The sequence below is a fragment of the Phaethon lepturus genome, unplaced genomic scaffold, assembly GCF_000687285.1.
Source record: "Phaethon lepturus isolate BGI_N335 unplaced genomic scaffold, ASM68728v1 scaffold10395, whole genome shotgun sequence".
Taxonomy (NCBI): domain Eukaryota; kingdom Metazoa; phylum Chordata; class Aves; order Phaethontiformes; family Phaethontidae; genus Phaethon; species Phaethon lepturus.
In genome coordinates this window covers 10,807-37,769 of record NW_010542659.1, presented here as the reverse complement: position 1 = coordinate 37,769, position 26,963 = coordinate 10,807, and the positions used below count along the sequence as shown (strand labels likewise).

General features: G+C 43.7%; 1 protein-coding gene across 1 annotated transcript; it reads left to right on the top strand.

The window, feature by feature from the left end:
* The first annotated feature begins 1,436 nt into the window (after positions 1 to 1,436).
* HKDC1 (hexokinase domain containing 1) lies at positions 1,437 to 21,108 on the top strand. Its single transcript, XM_010288099.1, has 18 exons — positions 1,437 to 1,499; positions 5,480 to 5,642; positions 8,145 to 8,293; positions 8,385 to 8,504; positions 9,274 to 9,369; positions 10,720 to 10,819; positions 11,466 to 11,649; positions 12,131 to 12,286; positions 13,054 to 13,287; positions 14,000 to 14,304; positions 14,614 to 14,762; positions 14,853 to 14,972; positions 16,682 to 16,777; positions 16,869 to 16,968; positions 17,978 to 18,161; positions 18,855 to 19,010; positions 19,563 to 19,796; positions 20,454 to 21,108. The coding sequence occupies exons 1-18, from the start codon at positions 1,437 to 1,439 to the stop codon at positions 20,596 to 20,598; spliced, it is 2,754 nt and encodes a 917-aa protein (XP_010286401.1). The 3' UTR covers positions 20,599 to 21,108.
* Positions 21,109 to 26,963: the final 5,855 nt, after the last annotated feature.

The window sequence follows — 26,963 nt, the reverse complement described above, 5'->3', positions numbered from 1 at the left end:
GCATGAGATTGTTGGGTCCACTTTCAGCTATGAATTGATATAACCTGAGATAGTTTTCTGCTAACTGGCTGCTTCAGCCCCTCTCTGGACCTGTGTAGACAATTTTCCACTACTGCTCGGTAGTTCCTTGTGTTTCCTCCCATTACTTGGCACCCCCCATCCCTTTCCATCTTCGTCTTCTCCCCCTGCCCTGAGGCTGTTTTTCTAATTTATCAAAATAATTTTTAATGGTAATCTTTTTCTGCAAAATTTTGTGTGGCAATTGTCTGCCAGTGCAGTAAGTGTCCTCGGTTCCCACTGAAATACTCAACAGTAATTGGGGGGTAACTACACCAAGTGTAGCTGTAGTTTGAGAGTGAGTCATTTTCATGGGGTAATTAGAGGCTCTTTTTTTTTTTTTTCTTTTTTGTTTCTCTCCTTCGTGTTAACATTTCATCCACTTTCCTTCGGATGATGTCCAAAGTCTGTATCATTTGTTTCCAGCATTTTGTCATTGTATCATGTCTGTATTCAGAATGAACTTTTCAGAGTAACAGTTAAACGCTGTGTCAAATTCAGATCTGATGGTATAAGGAAGCCGCTATTGCTGTAGGCACTCTGTGCTGCCAGTTAAAGGTATTAATCAAGTGAGGCAGTTTGATATAAACACTGTTGGCTGCCAGATAAATCTATCCCCTCCCCAGGTTTTGCAATGCCGAGGATCTGCATTGGTCTGAAACTTTGTCTTCAGGAGGGGTGAAGGGAGAATAATCTGTAGAAAACCTCTCTGCTGGAAATTGCGCAAGAGGTATTTCAGCTGGGGGCAGGGGTCTGTGTGTCTCTTTGCTTCTTTACACGGCTCAAGCTTAATTGGAAAAAAGCCGCAGATAAGGGTGCACTGTGTGGAACTGGAGCAGAGTTAATTCATGCAGAAGGGCTTGTCTCGCAAGTGAGAGTGCTGAGCAGAGGGAAGAAACCTCCTAAAATCCTCTCTAACTTTCCAGATTTCCTGCAGCACTTTGTTGCGTGCTGTGCTGGTGGGAGCTTGTCAGACCCCCGGGAACGAAGCGGGGCGAAGCAGGGCAGGCTGCATAGCAACTACATTGCGAAGTGGTAACAATTCCCAAGTGGGACAGTAACAAAATCGATTTTTCTCCCCTTCAGCTTGGCAGCTCTCCAGGTGCCTGCTCTAGCACAATGAAGTGTGTAGCTGGGGAGGGAGGGACTTTGGGTTGGTGTGGGGGGTGATACAAAGAGACAGAAGTTTAATCATTTAACTGATCACACTGGATGGATTTATTTCTGGACTCAATTTCCCAGGAACTCCACTATCTCACCCTGGGGGAAATGCCTCAGCTGAAGTTTCTCTAGCTCCAGCTTCGTGAATAAAGACCTGTCGCTTTGGAGTTACTCGCAGCAGCTTTGTCACTACTGACTCATCCATCCGCTTCAAGAAAATGTTTGCCGTCCACTTGCTAGCTTTCCATTTCACAAAGCTAAAAGAGGATCAAATAAAAAAGGTAAGATGCAGCATTAGCTGATTCCTATTTTGAGAACTGTGTTACTCGGATACTGTAGGGTCTGCAGTACATAATGCAGACTAGATGATGGCGTTATCTACTAAAGGCATACAGCCAGATGGGGTAAGAAGTATTTGGACCCTAAACCATCTGACAAGTGTGAAAATAGGTCTGGTTAGTGCTTTTGCCTGCACAGTTATAAGTTCTCTTCCAGTAATGGAGCAAACGATCTTCGATGAGGAAAAGTGGTGCTTAAACTTTATCCGACATGGTGTGGTGTAGTCCAGAGGGCAGAAAGGAACCTCTTGCTGAATCGCTTTGCAAGTGTGGCATGAAGGATGGGATTTCTAAAGCTGAGTAGGAATTGGAGTCACTCACATTGTAGCAGGGCTAGGGAAGACTCTCGGGGTCTTTGGGCCAGGTGTTCTGGGACTCAGAAGACAGTTCCAGCTAGTGTTGGTGTGCGAAAAGTGCCTGTGCCTCCTCTCTGATTGTCCAAACCTGGTTGATCACTCTGATGTTTATAGATGTGACCTTTAATTACAGTCAGAAAAGCTCAAGATGGCCCAGACCTGAAGCCATCAGTACTGGGGCTGAGCTGCCTAATGGTTGCTCTTCCCTGATTTACTTTCATGGCCATGCTGTAATGGGTTTTTGGCTGTCCATCATAAGACCATGTGGGACCTGTAAGCTTCTTGGGTCAGAGGTCCTCTGGTTTCTAGACATTTTCTCTGCGGGTCCTCTGTTGTCCTGTTGTCTCCATTGAGTGCTTTCTGGTGGCCATTGCTGCCAGGCTCTGTCCTCTTGTTTTCCAGCCAGCTGGAGGGCGGGGATGTCTGCAGACACGTGGCAGTGCGAGAGATCCAAGGTCCTGGTGGGTAGATCCACCTGCACTGCTGAGCTCATCAGCAAAGCGAGCAACACTGGGCTGTCTTCTCTGTTCCCTTGCTTAAACATGGAGTGGCTCGTTCTTAGGGAGGACTTTTGACACTAATTCTAACTTGAAGAGCAGTATTCTAAGAGAGGTCCTGGTATCTCAACAGTCAGATGTCTCTGTCTGTCTCTTGGTCATAACCCTTTCATCCCCAGGGTTTAATATGATCAGAAGGGGGCCCCAATGCCCTTTCCTTGTGTGAGGGTCTGATCCAAGATCTCTAATCTAGACAATGCTATTTATTCTTACTTTTTACTAAGAAAGGGAGAGACCTTGTGGAGCAGTGCTTGGGTGGAGTGGGCTCTTCAGAGAAACATCCAGAGTGTAGTTGAGGGAGGACTTCCCTGAAGTGAGGACAGTGGAGAGGAGGCTGCAGAGGGATTCTGTCAAAGCAATTAAAAAAATTAAATCTTTCTGCTAGCTGCAAACTAGCCCTGCCTGAAGGCAAGAAACCACATGCTTTTTAGAGTTCGCTTTTAAGAAGCCCAGGGTAGGATGTATGGAGCAGAGTTGAGTTCTCCCTAATTAGAAAGAAAGAATGTCTTCCACCTCTCCCTCTCCAGGCTTATTTGCTCTGTGGTGGAAAGAACAAGAGCCTCCCTGCCATGAAAACAGTGCTGTTTCCATAATTGAGGCAAAGCATTTAAAAACAAGCACTGTCCTTGTGCAGTGCGAGGGAGATGGCGAGACAGTTTGCTGGTGCATGGCCTGGCCATTCCTGTGTTTACAAGCAAATGGTATGTGAACAGGCCTTTGCTCTGGTTGTAAATCAGGCTAGAGAGTCAGCAGGCTTTCCTGGGCTCAGCCTTATCTAGTTCCTCAGAGAGGACTGTCTCCTCCTATGGTTGTAGATAAACAGGGTGGGGAATGCAGTTTCTATGGGAAGCAGGGAGCTAGTGCATGTTTTCTGCAAACAGATAGGTTAATTTTTATTACTGTGGGGGGTTTTTTGTGTGTTTTTTTTTCCACAGGGACTTCTGTCACAAAGTTATTTGGGTCTGTGTGAGAGTGCGTGAGTGCTTTATGTCTCCAGTTGTTTGTTTTTTTTTTTTTTGTATGCCCAAAAAAGCAGTGCTGGTCCTTGGGTTGAGATTGTGGATCCTACACAGTGATGGGGCCTCAAAAAAGCCTTAGAGGAAATCAAATGCTTGTGCAAATGAGGGCTACAGAGAAAGATCTAAATAATGGCCTTTTCAAGGCAGAGCTGTATCCAAAGGCAGCTGCTGCTCCTTGCCAATTGCATCTTGTAGTTTAAGAGTTTCTCCCCTGTGTGTATATGTTTTGCTGTTGGGTAAGTGTTGGAGTTACTTTAGGATCCTGGCTCTTTCAGGTGGGTCATTGCTGACTATCAGTTTAAAACGGGGACTGTGAATAGATAGGTAGTTTATGCCTCATTAATATAGGTGGCCAGTCCAAATTGCAGAAGAGGCCAGTTTGTCTACAACCTGTGTTCTCCTCTGTTTGAACAATGCTACCTTTTAAATCCTGCCTTGTTGCCAGTGGGGCCTTGTTTTGTGCGTGTTCTCCCAACCCTCCAGACCTCCCTGTGTAAATGGGACTGATGAAATGCTCTGAACAGATAAAGCACCGTAATAATATAGCCCATGGTGCAAGAGCTGTCTGTACTAGCGAAGTGTTGGAAGCTGCCTCACCTCTCTCCCCTGCCCACCGCCTCTGGCTGGGAGTCTCACGTTGTGGGGAGTAGGATGTTAACACAGATTACCCTCCAGGCAACATCCACCTGTTTGGAGCACAGAATTATTATGCCTGCATCATGTTTGTTCATACAGCACCAAAGTCTGGCTCCCCAGTGGAAAAGCATTTGGATGTTGACAGATTCTTATTTTGCTGCGTTAATCCTTGTACCCAGTTATGTAGTTTCTAGGCCACCTTACTTACAGCTGTGTATCCAGCCCTGCGGGTAAATGTCAGACCAAGCAGTGTGTGGTCCTGTAGAAGAAAACCTTAAGCTTTGCACTGGTGAAGCTGTACAGAAACACTGATTAGCTTCTCTACTAGTTTAGCTGAATGAGTGTCTGCTACTTCATAGATGCTTTTGATTCCTTTTAAATTCATCTGGCTTTTATTTCGATGTATGCAGCAAGTTATAGACCCTTAAAAAAGGATATTGTTTGCACCCAAAAATGTGTTTTAGATGTAATCCTAGAATCACAAGAGAATGGAAGGCAGAGCTGGAGTGAGAAAAAGGCTTTGCACTCCAGCCTGTCATGCCAACAAAGTTAATTGTCTGTGGACTGAAGCAGTAGCTGAATAGATGTTTTCAGGTTGCGGCTGACACGCTTGGGTACTGATGGCATTTTCTGGACCTGACTCAGAGAGGGCCAATTCTCATCAGGTCGAGATACTTTACAGTTCCAGTTCATTACATGTATAGGAGGAAAGGATGGTGTAAAAACAGCTTGTCTGGGTCTCAGGCAAGTCTCATGAGCTTGTGTATGTTGGTAAGTTACTGAGATATCAGAAAAGATGGCTAACTTTTTGACAGTAATTCACCAAGGCTGCATTAAACATTTGCAAAACAAAGTTTTTATAACAGTAAAATGTTCTGATGATGTCCTGGAGGTTGCTTGCACTGACAATTGTGGGAATTTAAGTGCTGAGGTCAAAAATCAAATGAACCTGTAGAATCAGAGAGGTGGGGTTTGTGTAGGTGGTATGCTCACCTTCAGTTTGTTACATATGTGAAAGGAATTCTTTTGTCTCCTTAGGATCTGTTTAGCCTTATGTCCATCAAGTGAGTGGGAATGAGCATAGTAGTTCTTGTTCAGCATAATGCAGGGGTGCTGCTGGAATCGGAGTTCGGGATTTTCAGATCCTTCATGCCAAACTGCACTCCTCATGGTTAGAAAACTAGTGCAAGTAGCTAGGAAGTTCCTGCGTTTTCTCTGCTCATGGATATAAAGGAAGCCTCCCCAGTACATGTAGGAGAGTCCTTCTGTAGTGTGGAAGCAGTGCTCATCCCAAGGCAGTTGCTGAGCACTGAGGAGCCTGCATGCCTCCTGAATAACACCTTTCATCTTTCCAGGTTGACAGGTACCTGTATCACATGCGTCTGTCCGATGATGTCTTACTGGATGTGATGGCTCGTTTCCAGGCTGAGATGGTGAAGGGCCTGGGGAGAGACACAAACCCCACGGCAACAGTAAAAATGCTGCCGTCATTTGTGCGCTCACTTCCAGATGGCTCAGGTGAGTTCCCCCTGCTCCATCACAGCAGTGCTGGTTTAGGAAGATGGTGAGTTGCTGCCAGTACTCAAGGACAGCACAGCAAAGACACAGGGCAGCCAATGGCTTTGGGTTACTCCCTGTCTCATGTTGAGAAAGCAGGTGCCTATGGAGGAGACAATAGACAACTTGGGGGAGTGCTGGCAGAGGGTTTTTTCCCTGCATCAGGTGGATTTTGACCTAGTGCTGCATGTTTGAGGAAAGAACCTAGTAAGCGCTCAGAAAACAGCCTCTTTCATCTCAAATGTGGCTGTACCTAGTGCAGGCCTTGCTGCAGGAGCTGTGGTTGGACACGGCAAGGGCAGCCTCTACAGCTCAGACCCTGCAGTGCAGTGTGCTGCAGGTGTGAGGATGTGGGCAGTGCTGTGGCCCTGGCATTGATGGAGCTAGAGGGAAGGCAGGATGCTGCAGTGAAACCCCTCAAATTGCAAAGTGGCAGCAACGTTGCGTTCCTGGAGCTGTGATCCCCTCTCGGCCTCTGACAGCAAACTCTGCACTGCTTTCTCTATTGCCCCAAAAAGTGATCCCCTCCTGCCCTTCATTGCCTTCTGCATTGAGAAAATCTGCTTCTGGATGGGGTCTACCAGGAAACAGCCTGTTCTGCTTCTGCAGCTGGATCCTGGTTTCCAGTTGCCCCTGAAACTTAAACAGAGAGGGAGAAAGTGCAGCAGTGTCCTTTGGGAGTATGTGAGGTGAGGTAGGATCTAAAGGCCTGCCTTGTTCGGAGAAGTATGCACATCCAAAATAACTCTTCTGGCTCAGCTGGCTCCCAGCAGTGCAGGCTGACAGAAAATTATGTTTTTCACAGATTTAACCAAGTCTATGCATTTGTGCAGGACTCTGTGTCTGGCATAGGTCAGGACTCAGTGTATAATAGCTGTGCAGAAAACTTAAGCTAAATGTTTGCTTTGTACCTCATTTCTACAGGACTTTATTCCTTCTGAAGGTAATTTTCCTGCAATTAGATGAGAAATAACAGCTTTAATGGCATAAAGAGAACATTTGGAGGATAGTCCCTTGAAATGAGGTGTGTCTGAGAGAAATTATATACAATCCTCTCAAACTACCTGGCTGGAACTGGGCACTCTTCCTTTTGCTGCTACCTTCATCTACGAAAAAGAAGTATTAGCTTAACCCTTGCTATCTTAGTGACCATCACTTGTCCTGAGGTCTCACATGGCACTGACCCTGTCCTGAAATAGCAGGGAGCCCCTGAGGTCAGGAGACTTGGAAGATTGCATGTAGTGTTGTCACTGTTGCAAGACTTCATGTTCCTCGAGGCCATGCTTTCCTGGCCTGTGTGACCTTTCTGCTGTGTCAAGGGTGTGCTGCAAAGTCAAGCTGGGCTATGTCTTATTGACACATTGCCTATTTTAAGTATCACATTGATTTTTCTATTTTTGCTCTTTTGCAAAATCCTTACTTTGTTTCCAGACAAAACTTCCAGTATATTTAAACACCTCAAGCTTGCCTGGATTTTCCCATTTGCAATAGCAATGAACTTCCAGATTTTTCAGTGCCCTCAGTGTAGCTACCTGAAATGACCCATATGGAGCATCATCACTTTTTAATCATTCAGGGATTAATGGTCTGACTAATGTCACAGTTTACTGAGTAACCCAATTTGCCTCCTCACCTTTGTGATATCTGACTGTGGTATTACAGGTAGAATTTCCTGTTTGTTTCCCTTTCAGGGTCAGATTTGATAAAATTTAGTCAGATGTTTGTACTGTGGAACAAAGATCACGCAAGGCTATGCACATATCACTACATTTTCCTTTTGGGAAGGGCCTTCTCCTGTGTGTGGGATAGATAATTGTTTTATTGTAGCAGTGAGGCCACACTGTCCTGGTCTCTGGCTAGAGAAGCATGTGTTTGAGCCAAGGGTGCTGCTGACTGAGAAACAGAATGTTACTTCTACAGAAACACCTAAAGGCATTTGGAAATTATTGTGTTGGTTGACTTTGGGTGGCAAATTAGTCTTGCCCCACTTGGAAGTTGACTTCTGTGGTAGGGCCAAGTCTTAACATGTGACTGCAAATCCTGCATTCTTTACTGGATATAGGTAATGCTCTCAAACTCCCATTTCCCCATGTTTCAGGTGTACGGTTTTGCAGCTCCTGTATGTTCTGGTTGGCTTTGCAGTTGCTTTGGGCCTCTCTTGCCAAGAAGCTTATCCCACTGCAGCTTGAAAACATGCTGTGGTGGAAGGAGCAGGGCAGGCAAAACCAGACTGCTAAATAAAAATGAAATTAGCTGCCACATAGCAAGCTAACAGGAGGGACCTGATACCCTTGCTTGGGGTTGCCAGCTCTCAGCCTTCCTGGTGATGCTCCTGGGCCCACAGGGTAAGGACCTGCCATGATGGGGTAGGTGAGGCAGGGGCCCTGGGCTGTGGCCTTTGGCATGGCATCTGGGCCATGCTTCTCGGCCACCACCGGTGATGGTTGCCCACTTGTGTTGCAGAGAAGGGTGACTTCCTTGCTGTTGACCTGGGTGGCTCCCAGTTTCGTGCCCACCAGGTGAAGGTGTTTGATGACGGGAAGCAGAGCAGCCAGCTGGAGAGCAAGTTTTACCCCACACCCAAGGAGGTCATACAGGGGAATGGAGCCGAGGTAGGGCACACAGGGTCTTCTGTGGTGGTGCTGTGCTTGAGTGCATGCCTGCTGGAAGCAGCCTGATTCTGTCCTCTCCTTTCTCTTGCAGCTCTTTGATTACGTTGCTGACTGTCTGTTAGACTTCATGGAGACCAAAAACCTGAAGCACAAGAAATTACCTCTTGGCTTTACATTTTCTTTTCCATGCAAACAGACCAAATTGGAAGAGGTAAGATGCAAAAAGGAATATTACTGGCAAGCAGAACCCAGAGAAGCTATTGCATGGGAGTGTTACCCTGTGGCCTTTTTGTGGTGGTCATGTTTACATAGCTCTCTGAAGAAGGCGTGGATGACCATTAGCATTTAATTAGACTTGACTACCATTCAGACACTCATTTATCACCTCAAGGCAACACGATCTTTACACTAAAGCTGTTCTCTTACGTAATCAGTACACAGTTCCATAGTAACCACATGCCCTTGTATGAAGACTGCTAGACTGTAAAACACATACTTTTGTTTTCTGAAGCATGTTTCTTTTTTATCACTCTCATTCAATTTCTTTTTTACAGTTGATTCTAAATAGGGAAGACCTGTACCTGAGCTGTTTGAGAGAGGCTGTGTGGGGAAATGAAGGGCTGGTTGCAATTATTTTGTGGTCTCTTATTCTAGCCTCTCTTTCATTTTTAGGGATCTGTGCTTTGGGTCCCGGTCCTGCAAATGCTTTGTGCTTAGTGCTGTTCGTTTGTGATGAGCCACACATGCTTTAAACAAAGCACAGGGAGAAGCATTTTTAGGATTGGGACTTTATTACTGTACCTGTTTAGTTGTGTTTGTACTGACAGGCACCACAAGGTGAGATGTTCTGCTGTGACTTATTTGGGCCCACATTTTAATGTGTGGAGAGACATAGTGGACTTCTCCACAGGCTTTGGTCTTTGTGGCAGGTTTGTATGCTACAGTTGGAGCTTTTGGGTCACTGGACTGTGACTTTGCAGGGGGTTCTTCTTTCCTGGACGAAACACTTCAAGGTCCGAGGCGTTCAGGACACAGATGTGGTCAGCTCTCTGCGCAAGGCCCTCCAGAAGCATAAGGCAAGTTTTGTACGTGCAGGAGGTAAACCTGAGCAGCCCCAGATTATCCTCCTGGGAGATCAGCTCTTGGTGTGTGTGAGTTGTTTTGGGAGTTGTCAGACATCCTTCAAGGGCAGCCAGTAACAAATGTCCAACACGGCTGTATATCTGGTAGATCTGTCTCTTCCTTGGAGCTGAAGCCATGGGAGGGGACATACAACTCAGGCTGCCCCAGATCAGTCTAACAGTGATGGCAACTGCACACTGATAAACTGGGCTGGCCTTGACGGTGGACCAGTATGGCCCCACTGTCTGTCTGAGCTAAAGGGATTCTGTTGTGAACCTCTTTGGTAAGATGTGGGTACACACTGTGTTTCATAGCCTGGCTTGTGGGATGAAGGTTGGGAGGGGGAAGCTATTGTCTCAAATTGGCATACCTAACACTGCCAGGGCTTGCTGGTCCACTTCAATCTATGAGATGGGCTGGTTGACTGTAATTTTTAAGGTCAGCAGCAAGACATGATTAAATGTGCCTTCAAGCTAGTGTATACTTTTGAATAACACTGTGTTTTAATATTTTGAAAAGCCTTGTTTTTCAACATGTTTGGTGCTATGGGTAGCACCATTCAAGAAATACAAAGCATCTTTCCATACCTTGACATCCTTGTAGTAAAGAGGAAATTCTGTTTTCTCACACGGTGAAAAGCCAGCCTTGATTTTGGTTCACCTCTTTCTCTGTATCAGTCTTTCTGTAGTTAGCAGGAACAAAGGATATGAGACTTCTTGGGTGAAGTCCACCCCCCCTGCTAGTTTTGGCATCTGAGTTACAAGAATCCTTTGACAACTATGATTTTACTTTTATCAAGTTACCTCAGTGTGAAAGGAAAACTGCACAGCTTTGATGGAAAGGCTTTTTACTTGAGTGTGATATTGGTGCACAGCCTTGTGTTGAATAGCTGCTTTTATGTATGTATATTTTTCTGTCCCATTTGGTGGGATCTGCTCAGGTGGTAGGACATTGTCCTATCATGCAGCCCATAGGGACAGATACATAGGTGCTAGCACATCACAAAATTCAAACTAATAACATGTTGCTCTTCTGGCAAATGAGGTTGGATTGGGGAAAAAAAAAATCCTGCAAGCAAAAATCATGGCTGGCCAAGCACTTGAGAATTCAGAGATGTTTGTTACTTTACGGGGCTGTGGGAATAGTGTTATAAAAGGAAGTAGTGTGTCTTTCAACTGAAGATCTTTCCTGAACCAGGCCTTCAAAGTACCGCCCGGGGAGTATGTCTGCATGTTGTTGCTTTAACACACAGGAGGCTTTCTGAGCTTTTTTTTCCTGTTAATCACCCATCTTTATGCTATTAGGACATAGATGTTGATGTTTTGGCACTTGTCAATGACACCGTGGGAACCATGATGACTTGCGGATATGATGACCAGCGCTGTGAAGTTGGACTCATAATTGGTAATTTTTTCTGTTCACTAAGTAGTTTTTTTTCCCCTGTCATTTGTTTAACCCTAACAAATCTAGAGTAGAAGGGAGTGTCCCAGTACAGGAAAGAGCAGGAAGAAAATGAAAAAAACAATGGTCAGATTTTCAAGCCTGGCTGCCTTCTGTAAGGCAGCTGTTTTTATGCTGATCACATTGCCATCAAATACCACAGTCCCCATTTTGTCTGGGTTCAGTTGTGACCAGCATACTAAACTTTTCTGCTGACTGTATAGAAAATTACTGTCTGTCTGTCCAGAGAAAGCTGAATTCCTCTCACGTCTGGTAGTTAGGATCAGCTACGCTTTCCACAATGTCTCTGCTTTGTGCACCGTGGTGGCTTTTCTAAGGCACATAGAAGTACATTTGAAAAAGAAAAAATGTTTTTAAACAAGTCAAGCCTTATATTAATTTCCAATTTTTTTTTTCATTCACTGTGAAATGATTATTTAACAAGTGCAGGTGGCTTGATATTTGCATCCTGTACCACAGGGTTATGTGTTTATATTTTCTTCCAAAGACAATATACTGATTTATTCCCAAACATGTGGACTTAAAACAAACAAAAAGCAAACCTGGAACAAACAGGTAATTTTATCCACACTGTCTCCAACATGCACAGGGACTGGCACCAACGCATGCTACATGGAGGAAATGAGGCACATTGATCTGGTGGAAGGTGATGAAGGGAGGATGTGCATTAACACAGAGTGGGGTGCCTTTGGAGATGACGGTGCTTTGGACGACCTCCGCACAGAGTTTGATCGGGAGCTCGATCTGGGATCTCTCAATCCTGGAAAACAATTGTAAGTGATTCCCTGGCTGATTTGCCTCGGCAGTCTGAGTTCTCTGAGTGCGTTTCCAGTGTATGCCAGGAGCCCCTTTGGAACAGGAAGTGAACCTGAGTTGACTTGATCCTGGTCCTGTCCTATCCAGACCTTTCTCTTCTGGGAAGGGTGGGTGCCTTTCACACCTCCCTGCCCCAGAGGCCAAGGGATTGCTGCTGCAGTTGCTAATACGTTAATGTACTGATAGGTGGTTGCTCTGGTATGATGCTGTGGTGGGATAAAGAGAGGAGGAAGGTAAACAAAGGGCATATTTAAAGCCTGGTTCATCAAAACTGCTTTTACTGGCTGAGCTGCTCGCAAGTCTTTTGACTCCCAAACCGCTTTTGTACATGCTTAAATGTGATCAACCTGCATAAGAACGTAAGATGCTCATACTTGAACTTTTCATAGTTCTGGCTAGCTGGTAAATACCTGTAATGCTTCCTGTGCCCCATTCCAGGTTTGAGAAAATGATCAGCAGCCTGTATTTGGGGGAACTTGTAAGACTCATTCTCCTCAAAATGACAAAGGAAGGTCTACTCTTCAATGGGAAAGTGTCAACAGCTCTGCTTACGAAGGGCAAGATTGAAATGAAACATGTGTCTGCAATGGAAAAGTAAGAACCTGCAATATTCTGCTTGAGAGTGACTGTTAGTCTTTCACAAGCACAGCAATGGTAATGAACATATAGTTATAATCTGTGAGTACTGGGAAAAATCCTGAACTGTTCACCTTGATTTTGCTTTTGCCTAGGATAAAAGTTGATCTTTCTGTAAGTGGGAATTGGTGGAAGCTAAAGTTTTAGCAAAGTGCCACAGTAGCAAATCCATTGTTAACACATGCAGGTTGTTTGAATAACCACTTTGGAGACTTGAGTACATGGGATGATTGTTGCCGTTTTCAGCTTCTGAGATGTAGGAATACTGGCGTTGTGGGGTTGTAGTACAGACTGTGGATCAGCTAATGGAGGACTACATGGAAAACGGACAGATTCTGGTATTTTGAAGAGGAATCTTGGTCCTTGTTTGTTACTCCAGGAATAATTTTCTTTGTAGTATGGAGTGAGGCTGTACATCTGTTCCTGTGCTCTCCTTCTATGGACTAAATATTTTATCCTGTTCTCTTCTTGGCTAGCTAATTGGTATGTCTCACCAAAAAATGAACCCCAGGAAGCAGCCTCTTAAAAAGCTGGTCTCTCCTCCAGGTACTTTTGGGAATAGTTCGGGAAAGACATTACTGGTTTATGGGAACCAATTATGATGCTGCCTGGTAGGTTCTACCCTGGTCTCCTCTCATTTCTTTTTAAGCCAACATGCAGGTATTGATTTCTGTGTTGCCTTAATATCCTTCCATTAGATGATGTATTCTTTTGTTTTGGGGTAGATACAAGGAAGGTCTGAGCAACACAAAAGAGATCCTTACAGAGCTGAATCTGTTTCCCTCTGAAGAGGACTGCATCGCTGTTCAGCATGTCTGCACCATCGTTTCCTTTCGCTCGGCCAACCTCTGTGCTGCCACCTTAGCAGCCATACTGACCCGACTGAGAGAGAATAAAAAACTGTTAAGGATGCGAACCACTGTTGGGATTGATGGGGGACTCTATAAAACCCACCCCCAGTAAGTAACTAAAGAGGATTTGGTAATTGCTGGCCACATGTTGGTATTGCAAAGAGTCTTCATCTGCATATATGTGCGGATTTTCAGAGAACTGCTGGTCTTGCTGCAGGGTTGGGATAAGATCTGGTGGAGTGCAGAGGGTCATACTGGCTTAGTTATTGCAAACCTGTCTCAGGAGCTTTTGAACTTGGGGTGGGGTGGCAACAACGTGACACATGGGACAGTGGTGTCTGGGGAGGAGCAAATGATTCCTCAAGTGACTCCTGGGCCTTTGGGGCACTTGTAGTTCACTGTGGGTTTTTTCTTTTCTTTCTTTCTTCCTCCTCTCCCCTGTTTTTGAACCTATGCTTTCCCAAACTGGAAACTTTTTCCCAAACTGGATGGAAGTCTGATTCCAGATGGAGACTCTCACCCTCTCTGTGATTGTGACTCACCACTCTTGCCTGGCTTTTCTCCAGTGCTCCTCTCCCTTGGCACTGGCACTTGTTTAGAGGTATCTTCACGTTCCTGTAAGTGTACAGGTTCTTCAGAATAGACAGGAATCAGGTTCATTGTACCCATCTCCTAGATCAGTTTCTGACCTTGTGCTCCTCTTTACTGTGCTTCAGCACTTGTGCTGTAGGTTGTGTGCATGCATGTATCAGAAGCGTATGTGAAGTAAACCATGCACGAAATGCCTCCGAGAGTCTAAAGAAACTCTTTGTTCCTGTAGATATGCCAAACGTCTGCACAAGGTGGTGAGAAGGCTTGTCCCAAACTGTGATGTTCGATTCCTCCTGTCTGTGAGCGGCAGTGGGAAGGGAGCTGCCATGGTCACAGCGGTGGCATACAGGCTGGCTGCTCAGCGCAGGCAAATCGATGCCGCTCTCGCACCATTTCTGCTGTCCCTGGAGACCCTCAGAGAAGTTAAGAACAAAATGAGGACTGAGCTGGAATACGGGCTAAAGCGAGAGACGCAAGCTAGCGCCACAGTGAAGATGTTACCCACATATGTCTGTGGGACACCAGATGGAACAGGTGAATTCCATTTCCTGATCACCTGGAGGTGGTTCAGGAAAGTTGCTTGTCTGTTTTCTGGGGGGAAAATGCCAATTATTCTGGTAAATGCCAGGGTAATTTATGTTGGCAAACGTGTGCTTCCTGTGATGTTACCTGGCTAGTCCTTCAGTCCCATGCTAGCAGACTGATGGGATAAATGCCATGGGAAGCAGTGTGCTATCACTGGCACAGATGAAGTTTCGTGGGGATGTGTGGCAGAGTATGCCATTCTGACTGGCAAACGTGCTACAAGAAGCACCGAAATTGAATACTTTTCTTCTCTTACAGAGAAAGGAAAGTTCCTTGCCCTTGATCTTGGTGGGACAAATTTCAGGGTTCTGCTGGTCAAAATCAGAAGTGGGAGAAGAAGATCAGTGCAAATGTATAACAAAATCTTTGCCATTCCTTTGGAGATCATGCAAGGGACGGGGGAAGAGGTAACCTCTAAGGAATGTTTAACTGATCCAGCCAAGGCCCATTGCATGGGATTACTGTGAGATTTATATGCTTTTTTTTTTTCCTTCCAGCTCTTTGACCATATTGTCCAGTGCATAGCAGACTTTCTGGAGTATATGGGAATTAAAGGGGCTCGACTGCCTCTGGGCTTCACCTTCTCCTTCCCATGCAGGCAAGCCAGCATTGACAAGGTAAGAACTGCAACACAGAATGGGTCAAATGGCAGCTGTGCATCTGCTTGGTAAATGACATCATTTTGGGAGAGGATGACTTGTTGGTTTGGAGAATGCAAGCAAAAAGCTATTCTTCTAAATTGTTTCTTCCAAGTAGGACTTTACAAGGTTGAAGAGAGAGAGAGAGAGATGCAAATTAGTCTTTGGAGAGAATATTTCACCTGTTTCATGGGAATTTTATTACTCTAGTGTGCAAATTAGTTGCGTTTCATGAGAAGGTTATCCTATATGCATATGGGAGGTAGAACTTTCACCTCTTGTATCTGATAAGAGATGGATGTTACTTGCTTTTATTCTCTAAAGATTAAACCCTTATGATAACAAAATGACTACATACTTTTAATAGCCCAGGAATCTCTTATGCTGCCTTAACTTTTCAATTGCAAGAGATAACAGATGCCTCCTTCCACTTGGCTCAGCTACAATCCCAAGGTGTTTTCCTAACTGTGTTGCACAGCTTTGACTGTATAACTTCTGCACTATATTAGTTTCTTTTTGTTAAGTGTCAGTGGGCTGAACTGAGCTTGCTTGTTCAGCTTGGAAGGGTTGGCTTTTTGACAGTAATCATATCTTCATCTTTCCAGATCTGATGTGAGGAAAAAAACAGAATAAAAAAAATGAAATTCAGGAAGAAATAATTCTCAATTATTTTTTTATGTATTTCCAAAGAGGGGCAGTGGCGGTTGTGGTGCTTAATTCTAGTCAAATATGTAGGTTATTGGGGAAATGAGACACTGCTATTTTATTTAATGTTTTCGTGTCCTGGTGGGTTTCACAATAGCTTCTAAGTCTAGAATCTAGTCTGCTCTGTCTCAATATTCAGATCACAGTTGAGACTATACCAATAGGACTTGGCTTTTTGTGGGGAGACCACTCAATATGCATTCCAAACCTATGGCATAGTATTTAGGTCTTGACAAATTATAACGAAAGAAATTCCACAGCAGTGGTGGCAAACTGAGTGAGACATATCTGTGTCAGGGTCCCATAGTATGTTGCCCTGTGTGTTTCGTCTTTCACTGTTGCTCGAACTTGAGTTGCCTTTTTTTTTTTTTAAAGAAGCTTTTTCTTCCAGGTACCCTATTTTTTTCTTATTTGAACAGACAGTCCAGAGCCAGTTACCAAGTGGAAGACTAATTACTTCATGTAACCTGGAAATCTACTTCTGTCAGGCCAGGTTGCTGTCCAAAAAAGAAACAAATTAGTGTTGCCTGGAGTAGTGGGATCATACAAGTGTCCTTCAGTAAATGAGCCAAAAATTAATTAGCAGCTGTTCATTAATGTTTGTTGGATGTTTAATTATTTACAGCAAAAGTATTTTTTATAGTCTTTCCCCCACAGATAACGTAATGGCTATGTGCACAGGACGTGAGATGAGAAGGTTTTCCAAATGAGCCTGTTAGAAGGCACTGAGTTGGCAGTGTCTTGGTAAATAGCTGAGTAAACCTGGAGTCACTACAGGTCACTACAGTCTTTGTTACAGTTGAGTAACAAAGATACATGTGCACACACTCTACCCTAGACAGTCACAGTAACTTGTCCAGGGAAGGACATTATTAAAAAAAAAAAAAAGGCGGGGGGGAGGGTTGGAGACAAGATAAGACTGATGCTTGGAATTTAGTCTTCTCTCTGTCTTCACTTAAGATTTGCTTTCTCTTCTGTTTCAGGGAACACTTGTGGGATGGACAAAAGGTTTCAAGGCAACAGACTGCGAGGGGGAAGATGTTGTTGATATGCTGAGAGAGGCCATCAGGAGAAGAAACGTGAGCTATGCTTTTCTGCTCTATTTGGTGTATTTAATACACCCTCCCTCTTCCTCTGAGACCCCACTAATGATTGTGACTTGTGTTTTAGGAGTTTGACTTGGACATTGTAGCAGTGGTGAATGACACTGTTGGGACAATGATGACATGCGGATATGAGGATCCAAACTGTGAGATTGGCCTTATTGCAGGTACAGTGATGCTGAAGTGACAACTGTAAGAAGAAAGCATGTATGCAGGTGCTAGGTTTCACACCCTATTTTGGAATTTGTCAAACAACATCTTTTATTTGAGTTTGATATATGGTCTTACTAGTCACTTGGGGTTCTTGGCAGATTTCTGTAGTATTCAATGCAGAACATAATAATACCTGTAGGAGATAGGATCCTGAATGTGTTGGACTTTTGATCATATCTCTTATGGCGCCTAACAAGTGTATGCATGGTAGAAGAATATGAGAACAGCAGATAGAGCGTTAATCCTTGTTTTGACAAGTGTGTTGATATTTACTGTGTAGCCAGGTCATAGGCCTTGGAACAAGAAAATATTTTAAAAAATCTTAATGAAATCTTCTTGGGCTTTCTAGATGATTCCCCCAGTAGGTTCCTCCCAAGTTTTCAGCCAGAAAGATCATGCTTACATCTAAGCATGTAAGATGTGAAGCCCCTATTGGAAAATAGACTCTTCTGTCTGGCTAACTGCATCAGCTATGCCATTTTGTTTGGAGAACCAGTCCTTATATTAGTTAATGTAACACATGTTGCAAGTGGTGAGGCCCTGTTCCCCAAATCATTTGAGACTTGGTAGCTGCTTGACTGGCTGCTAGGCTTTTGGCAGAGTTTGCTTTTGGGAGCATGCTGTCATGCAAAATGATTTGTGGTACATTACAACCAGACTGGTAGCAGTGACTTATCAGTGCTTGCCAATGACTTCCAAAGCCATTTGTGACCTGTAACAGAGAATCTTCATTCCTCTATGCTGGGGATTTTCTGTGCGGGACCCATTTTACTTCTGTTGTGGTAAATTACAGCACTCTTAACATTATTGCCTAGCTCTTGCCACTTGTGAGATATGGAGAGATCTTTGACATTTGGGATATGGAGAAGGGAGCTTTTAAGATGATCAATGCAATCGTCTTCCATGTGTTTCAGCTGCTACTTCACTTTTCCGGCTGAAGCAGTGTCATTTCTTTCCTCCTAGGAACGGGCAGTAACGTATGCTATATGGAGGACATGAAAAACATAGAAATAGTGGAAGGGGATGAAGGAAAAATGTGCATTAATACAGAATGGGGAGGATTTGGTGACAACGGCTGCATTGACAACATCAGAACAAAATACGATAAAGAAGTAGATGAAGGCTCACTAAACCCAGGGAAACAGAGGTAAATGTGATGGTCCTGATGCTAAGAGCCTGATGAAGTCAGTCTTCAAGACACACTGGCTGCTTTTTAAAATGTGCTTAATGAATAATCAGAAAGGAAATTTTAATATTACACTTACATGGTAAGTAATGCCGATATCCAGAAAAAAAACCAAAGATGAAAATTGGTTCTATTACCACAGCATTATTTTCACCTTAGGGCAGTTACCAAACAGCACAGCTCTTAAGATTTCCCTGCAACGTGTAGGCCTTGCTATGTTCCTCCTCTTGGAGTGTTTTTTCAAAGGTAAAATACAACTTGTGCAGGAGGATAAACTGAACTGGACTGTTCTTTGTTTGGTAAAGACAGCTTTGATTACATATGACTCACTGGTGATGCATGGTGGGGAGACACGGAAATGTTTCACTTCAATGTGCACTCTGGCTTTAACACTATGTTCTGTTTAATATTAGAAGTTTTTTTTCTAGTTCTGTTACCTTTTAATGTAGGTAAATATGTTGTAATTAATGTTTGCGCTTGAAGTCACTGCAACAGATTTTTCGTGGTTGAAGGATGGAGTTCAATGGCTATTGCTCTGCAAGCCTTTACTCCTTTTTTGAGAGTTGGTAGGGCATGTACATACCACTCATGTTAAATAAAGCTAACATGCAATGTCTTTAAAAGCACTTTTTTTTTTCTTTTATAACATAACAGGTATGAAAAAATGACCAGTGGAATGTACCTAGGTGAAATAGTAAGGCAAATTTTGATCGACTTAACCAAACAAGGACTGCTGTTCAGAGGACAGATTTCGGAATCACTCAGGAAGAGAGGCATATTTGAAACAAAATTCCTATCTCAGATTGAGAGGTAAAGCTGTTAGATTTACATGGTGTCATGGCTTAATCCCAGCTGGTAACCATCAAGCGTGATTACACTTGGAGTGTTTCTTGTAGGACTTAAAATAGTACTTATTTAAAAAAATAAAAAGTCAGTGATAATATGAACACTTCACAAATATGTTCTTACTTACATATCAGTGCGTGATCGCAATGGTCTTCCAGGCTATTTTGAAATGCTTTCTACTGTTGAAAACCTTGGAAGGTAGTGTCTCAGCCTTGAGATCAGAAATAAGTCAGGTGGCTGATCTGGCTCAGCTCCCTCATGATGTTGGGAGTTAGGTGAATAACTACCATTTGTGCCTTCTGGAAATAGTGTCTAACATAGCAAAGGACATGCCAGGAGCAAGTTTTCAATCTGAATTCAGACTGGAATCTTAAAACAATTGGAGAGTGTTAGAGTCAGAGAGGTGGTCTCATTTCCTTTGAATCGTGGCAGAGTCTCAGCTGTAAGATTTTCATTTGCATGCCTGCCAAAGCTTCCTCTGATGCCTTGCTGCCGTATGTGTTTCCCTCTGTGTAGCGACCGGCTTGCCCTCCTCCAAGTCCGGCGTATTCTTCAGCAGCTCGGCCTGGACAGCACGTGTGAAGACAGCATCATTGTGAAAGAGGTGTGTGGAGCTGTTTCAAAAAGAGCTGCTCAGCTCTGTGGGGCAGGACTGGCGGCTATTGTAGAGAAGAAGAGAGAAAACCGAGGTGTGGAGCACTTGCAAATCACCGTTGGAGTAGATGGGACTTTGTACAAGCTTCATCCACAGTGAGTGCCTTGGTACCACTTTCCTTTGCTCTTTGCTCATTTCCACTGTGCCAACATACCAAGCTGTACCAGCTTTCTGCTGAGATGATAAAACATGAGAGAGGGGATAAAGATCTAACATATTTCCCTGCATCCTGTCATTTCCCTTGCCTAGACAAAGGATCACAAATTGCAAAGTCAAGTCCAGTTACCACTGGGAGGCTCTTTTCTCTGGGGTGTTGAGTGAACTTACTCTTCTAATATTTATTTTCCAATGTTTTGGGGGATTTCTGCAATATCTGTGTGTCCCAGATGGAAAGCTGTGTTGAGTTTTTGGAGTTGAGTCAATATTTTGTGAGCAAGGACTAGAAGTAGATGCATTAGCTTTTAAGTTGGGAGAAGGGAGTCTCCTCCATGATCTCTAAAAGCAAGGCGGGGGGCGTGTCTGGCATTATGCTGAAGAAAATTAAAGTGGAGGAGTATCAGTTAGAATCTGATTGTGAGCAGAAATTTGTCTCTTTCATGAATAGGAGGAAAAATAAACAGAAAGAGATGCTGTGGAGAACCAGTGGAAGATGTTGGCTGAGGTTATGGTTTCTTGTGAATAGATAAATGTAAAGATCTTAGACCAGAAAGCAGCTGCTAAAATGTTCTGTTCTTCTCTCCCTTTCCTTTCAGTTTTTCTAGGGTCCTGCGGGAAACAGTGAAGGAACTGGCACCTCAGTGTGATGTGACTTTCATGCTTTCTGAAGATGGAAGTGGGAAGGGAGCTGCCCTCATTACTGCAGTAGCAAAAAGACTGCATAATGTTGGACAGAAGTAAAAATGAGAGGTCAAGTCATTTCAGCACTGCCAGGCGTGTGCACTAGAGATTTGCTGAGCGGTGATTCAAGATAGCTTTGCCAGACGCCAGTACACAGGTACCTGTTTTCAGGGAGCAGCTGGTTTTTGACCAACGAGGATTCTGGATTTTTGTCCTTTGGTAACTTGGATCAGGTGTTTCTGCTCCCCACTGGCATTATGTCTTCACATACCACAAACTACTCAGTTCTGTACTTCCTGCAATGCATCTATAATGCACATGGGAGAGTGAAAACAAAACAAACAAACAAAACAACAACAACAAAAAACCCAACCCCAAATGTGTCTTTTTACAATGGCTTAATTAAGCTACTGCACCGCAGCAGAGTTTATCACCTGTTTTTTAGGATTTGTGTGTGTTTTAGTTTTGGCTTGGCCTGGCTCAAGGAATATTGAGATCCTGATGCTGCACCTATCTAGTGGACATATGTGTTCAATGCGTCACAGGTTTTACAATTAATCTGCAGGTAAAATAAATTAATGGACTTTGGTCAGTGAAGCTCCCCCCCTTTGCTACACCGGTTGCAAGCGTATTGTAATGTAATACTTCCTTGAGTACTGGAGGCATGTTTAATAGATGAATGTAAAGGAAAAAAATACGATTCCACCAAATACCAGTTTGTGTCAAAACACATTAGTGCATCTGAGTGCACATAAACTTAAACCAACGCTGGATGGATTCTGACTGTGACTGATTCTGTTGATACTGGGGGAAAGGGAGAATGTAGAAGCAGCTACAGGGTCTGCTATGTGTATGTCATGGCTACACAGAGAGTATAAAGTCTGTTATTCTTTGGGCTACCAAAATAGCTATGTAGAGAAAAAGAAAAAATCACCTGAATTTCTGAAATTCTCCTCTTTGTTTTCCCTCAGTTATCTCCTTACCTGTTCATGAAAGGATAGTTTCCATTTTGTGGAAGGGAGTTTATCCTTGGTTTTCATTCTCTATTGCTCGCTGCTCTGCCTGTCTGTAGACTGTTGTAAATAAATCTGTGGTGCGGTGAGCCTTTGCTTCTCTGTCTAGTGCCTCTTCTGAGTTGTGGGAAGAACATGCAGGCAAGTGGGAGCTTTCTTTAAACCTATCTATAACAGTACTCAGCAGCACTGCAATTATTATGAAGGTGGCTTGTGGATAGAGCCCATGCCCTTGTGTGAACAAATCTCTCTCTCCTGATTTATCCATGTCAGAATAAACCAAACCAATAATATGGTACAGAGAAGCAGCAAATCTGCCTGCTATTCTCTGCTCTCAAGTATTCCTGTATCTCCTTTAATCTTCTCTTCGTGGGTATTTGCTTCCTTTCAGGCTGGCAGCAGATAGTGGGGCCAAGAAATGTGCTTTAAGCCTAGTTAGATCAAAAGTAACTATTGTGCAGGGGGATAAGAAGTTGGGTTTATGTAATAATCTGTAACAAGGATGACAGTTTTAATTTTAGCAATGGCAAATTCAAAATTTGAAGCTACAGACCTTTCCTGTTTTGTAGTTTTTAAAAGAAACACATCAACAGCTTTGTGTCTGTGTTGGAATCACTGGATGGGTAAAAAATAGTACTTGGAAATAATTTTCACTTCTGAAGGAATTCCTCATGGTGTTGAGCTCACTATACTGAGCAGTTGGAAAGAGACAAGTTGTGAACTAATATTATGTTTCATGTTTTCCTCCTTTTGTTAAGAAACTTAATATTTTACTTTTTCTTTATATTTCAGAATCTACAGAGCTACAGAAACCAAAGCATGCAATGTAGTGGGGGCAAGGTTATTTGGAATGGATGTTTTTTCCTGGTCATGAACAGGCTAAATTTGGAGGGGCTGGATATAGGAAAAAAAACCACCAGGTCTTGGGGCTCTGTGGGGCTTAGAATTAGCTTAGAATAGCTCTTCTGCACTGGCTCTTTCTCCCCATGGCACTCTGAAATCTTGTACTGTCTGCGTAGTTTTGGGTCCTTTTGGGGGAGTGGATTGTGCTAATCTGCAAAAGTGCGTCTATGGATGAAGTATGTCCCTGTATATCTGGAATGAGGCGATGTGAACTTGCGCCAGGATGGCCACGTGAGTATGGTGCAGAGTATCTTTTGCACTTTTATTCTAAAGTCTGTTCTGCACAACTGGAATGCAAATCAGTAACAAAATAAGGGAAACGCCTTGCATGGATTCTTGCTTTAAATTTAGAAAGGAATCCTATAGTGCTTTAATTTTTCTTCTTAGTCTTTTTTGGAAATTAAATATTACCATAGAGTCAGTTTACACCTCAGCTGCAGTTATTCCTTTTCTGCAGTAGATTAGGCCCACACAATAATATTTTTTGCATCTGCAGCTTTTTTCCAGTGAGTTTGTGGGTGTCGTGGAATCCGATCACATGAACCTGAAACTGCTCTCAAAGTGCTCGGCGACCTACGACTCTTGTTGAGGTCGCTAAGGCCCAGGACACGCATGCTCTTGCCTTTTCCACAGGCTGCTGGCTTGCTCCGAAGCCAGGCAGCTCCCATACGGCTCTGATACACATCTGCTGGACAGGGAGATGGCATCCAACCTGGGAAGGCTGCTGCTTTCTGAAAGGGAATGAGCAAAGATTCGCTGGGCAGCCCCGGAGAAGGAAGGGTTGGCCACTGCAGGATTTTACTGAGGGTACCAAATTCACTTGTAGTTTTCCAGGGGTCTCATAAACACACTGATGCCTTGGCTGACCTTAAAACAGAACATTCTCCATTTGGTTAATGATGCAGCATCATGTTCCTGATCATGTCGACATATGGAAGCTCAAGGACTGTTGCAAACTTGCAATCTCCCTTGTATAGATTTTAAGCCGCTGAACCAAAATCCTTCTCTGCACATCGTATGTGATGATTCAGTTTAAAGCCCTAGCTTAAAATAAAAGTAGAGGCCTTCCATTAAATGTAACACAGTGTACCATATGCTGAAAAATATGTAGTACAATTCATGACATGAAGTTGTTAGTCAATTTAAAATAAAATGACATTCTTCTGGTTTCACATCTTAGATGTGCTTTTCTACTGCGTTTTGGATAGTATGTGATGCTTCATATCTGTGTGTTTTGTGGGTCTTCCCTCCAGTAAATATCTTTAGTACTTCTTGGATTTACTGATTTTGTTTTGATGCTTCTTGAAGACATGAATATCCTTTTTCAGATCTAGGTCATACATTTGATTTGGAAAGGTGAAAGATCTTTAAATCACAGGTGTGATAGAAGCATTACTGGGTGGAGGTACTAAGATATTTGTACTTTTCAGAAACTCCTGGTAGATGGTTGCAGTTACCCTTTCATCTGTGGGGGAAAAGATGATCCTAAATAGGTCGGTTTGCCTGCTAGAGAGACATTTTGGTGGCTATAGGTTTGGACAGCTCTGGTGCTTGACTCGTAATCCAGGGAAATGCAGTAGCAGCTCGGTGGTGACATATTGCCTTTGTCGCTCTGACAAAGTTCAAAAGTAAATATAGGATCATCTGTAAGTCCTTCAGAAATCCTGATTAGCATAACCTCCCTTCTTGGGAGATCAATACAATATAGGATTAGCAGATTAGTGTAAAGGAGTTTGAGGCTAAACTGTAGGTAATACCAAAATGAAAGTATTGTTGTGATTTCTTTTGTTGTGTTTGGTGAAATGAGCTGGCTTTTGTTTGGGGGTCTCAGATACAATATCACCGTAGCAGTCAGTGGAGAAGGAGGGAGGCAGGGAGCAGGGGAGACTCAGTGAAAGTTGTCCAGCTATAGATAAACTTACAGTTTCTCTAGGAGGGACCTCCACTGCCTTGCACTGTCGTTGAGGGCTTATCCAGAGCATTCCTCAGATTTGTCAAGTGATGATTTCCGCCCCCCTTCCCCCTAAATAATAACAAAAAGACGACCCATGAGTATGGATGGCCTGTTGGGGAGAAAGTGGGAAGGGTAATCAGATGTGTGCTTTGTCCCAGTGCTGAATCCACTCTAAAACTGATGTAAAGAAAGATATAAAACCACCAGAAATTTAATTAATGTTTTCCCCTCTCTCATTGATACTATCATATTGCAGGTGCACACTGAAGGTGCTGTAAACATGATGGGTCATGTCTACCTGGGAGGGGAATGCCAAAATAATTTTTATCTTGTTGCATGCTTTTTAATGTCCTCCAGATGCCAGCCCCTTCCCTACTCAGCGTTATGCTTCATCTGCACTCTGTGTCCGAGGGCCTTGCGCAGCACAGGCACCTCTAGAGATAGTAAAAGCTGCGTGCTGTGAAAAGAGAACAGATTTGGTAAGAAACCTGGTAAACATGGGTTCCTCCAGAAAATCTTTGCCACTGGCACAAGGAATTGGCTACAGGAAAATGGACAAAGGGCTCCAGGCTGGAGGTATCTTGTGCAGGAGTTGAAGACCCAAGTGCTGGGGAACCTTAGCACACAGGAGCTTGCTGGAAGGAGTGAAAGAAGTTCCTTTCACCCTTGATCTTTCCTGACTGGTTATAAAAGGAAAAAACAAAACCCAAACCCCAAATTCTTACTTTTATCTAGAAAAGCATAAGTTAAAACAAAGAAACCAAACCAAAGCTATATTTAAAAAAGAAAAGAGAGATGACAGGAGACTGAGACTGTTTCACTGCAGCTATATTTTCTTTTCTCCTTCTGTTGGGAAGGATAAAGGCTGTTTGGAGAAGAGAGGAGAGGTGTGTGAAGAGTATGGCACATCAACAGTCAAAGCGTCCCCATAAATTTGTTACTGCTTACCAGAACAGCTTTGAAGTAAGTTATGATAGTGGGGAAAAGGGGTGACAGCAATGCAAGGTGTGTTATATTCAAAGCAGTGAATTACAAGGTCTATTGAAGGATGTAACTGAGTTAACTGGTTCATTTTTTTATTGTGCTGTGGACAGGATAAAAGGGGAGGGAGGCAATGTGGTTGCTACCTTACCGGCATCCATTTTCTTTGGACTTGGAGATGAGACGTAGCTCCCAGCCTCAGGCGTTTCAGAAATACAGGTTCAGTTCTCAAAACCACCAGTGTTGTTGATTCAGTTTACTTTTCTGGAGGGCTGCTTTTGTTGTTCTTAATTTGCTGCTTGCTAGTTGGATGTTCAGCTTGCTAAAGGTTTCTGTGCACCTGGAAGTCCCCATTCCTATAGGGCTGGCTTGGCCAGTGCCAAATCATACAGTGATGCTGGGCGATCTGCTTAGCTGTGGGACTGGGACCACTGCCTGCGAGGCCATTGTAGAGGACTGTCCTCATCATTGCAGGCTGCATCTCCTCCTGGGATGGAGGGGAAAAGGAAACAGGAAAAAAGGCTGACCTCTGCTGTCACCGAGAGTTGGAGAGCAAGGAGATGTGTCGGGGATGCGACCTGTGGGGCTGAGTTTAGCACAGGCTCTTCCTCAGTAGAGGGGAAAGGCACTTTATGGGGTGAGCTGAGATCCTGGGACAGCAGTCATCTCTGGCTGCAGCTGCATGAAAGCAAAAATAAAGCACAGTTAGGATGCCGAGAGCAGTTATTGGAACGTAAGCGGTTAATGGAGCAGATTAGCTGGTGATGGACAACTTTGTCTGTAGAGGGGAGCTCTCTGCAGGAGGAGAAAATGGATGGCGGAAGGGCACAGAGGGAAAGTCTGTGAGGGTCTAAGCAGGTAAACAAGGAAGATGCTTTTCCAGCAGGCGTGTCCTGAATACTTCAAAGCGGAAAGTTACGGACGCTGATTTGGAAGCTGCAGCTGATTCTGGAAACAAATGGGATAAATACTGGCATGAGAAAAAAAAAAAAAGTTGAAATGCCTGAAGGGCACATCTGCTGTGGCCAGCGATTCTGCAGGAAATGCACTGAAACCAGAGAGAGGCGAGGAAGCCGGACATAAACACGGTTCCCTGTGAAGCCAAATGAAAGCCATGGGCCTGAGAAGTGCCTGTGATAACGTGCTGAGGATTTGGCTTTCTTTCCTTGGCTCTCCAATGAAGTAGCTGTGTTTAACGTGGGCCCGAGTCCGGCTGTGCTGAATGAATTGTAAAGGTGTTTTGTATTCTGATCTTGGAACTTCTGCTCTAGAGACTTTTCTGTTGCTTTCAAGTGTGCGTTTTCAGAGCAAGGGAGCAGCGCTGTAGGTCTAAAGCCCAGTCTGTTGGTCTGAAATTTGAATAATCGCATGGTCATTAAATTTTGCACAAAAAGGAATTGACTCTAAAAACAGCTGATATGTTATCACGATAGAGCAATAGCAGTGCCTTCTTTCATCACAATGAAGTTACATTGTTAGAGAGCATAACTGACATTTTTTTATTGAAAGATTAAGAAGAATTTGTTTACAGCTTGCAAACAAAGAGGTTTTAATTCAACAAACTGCAGCAGGAA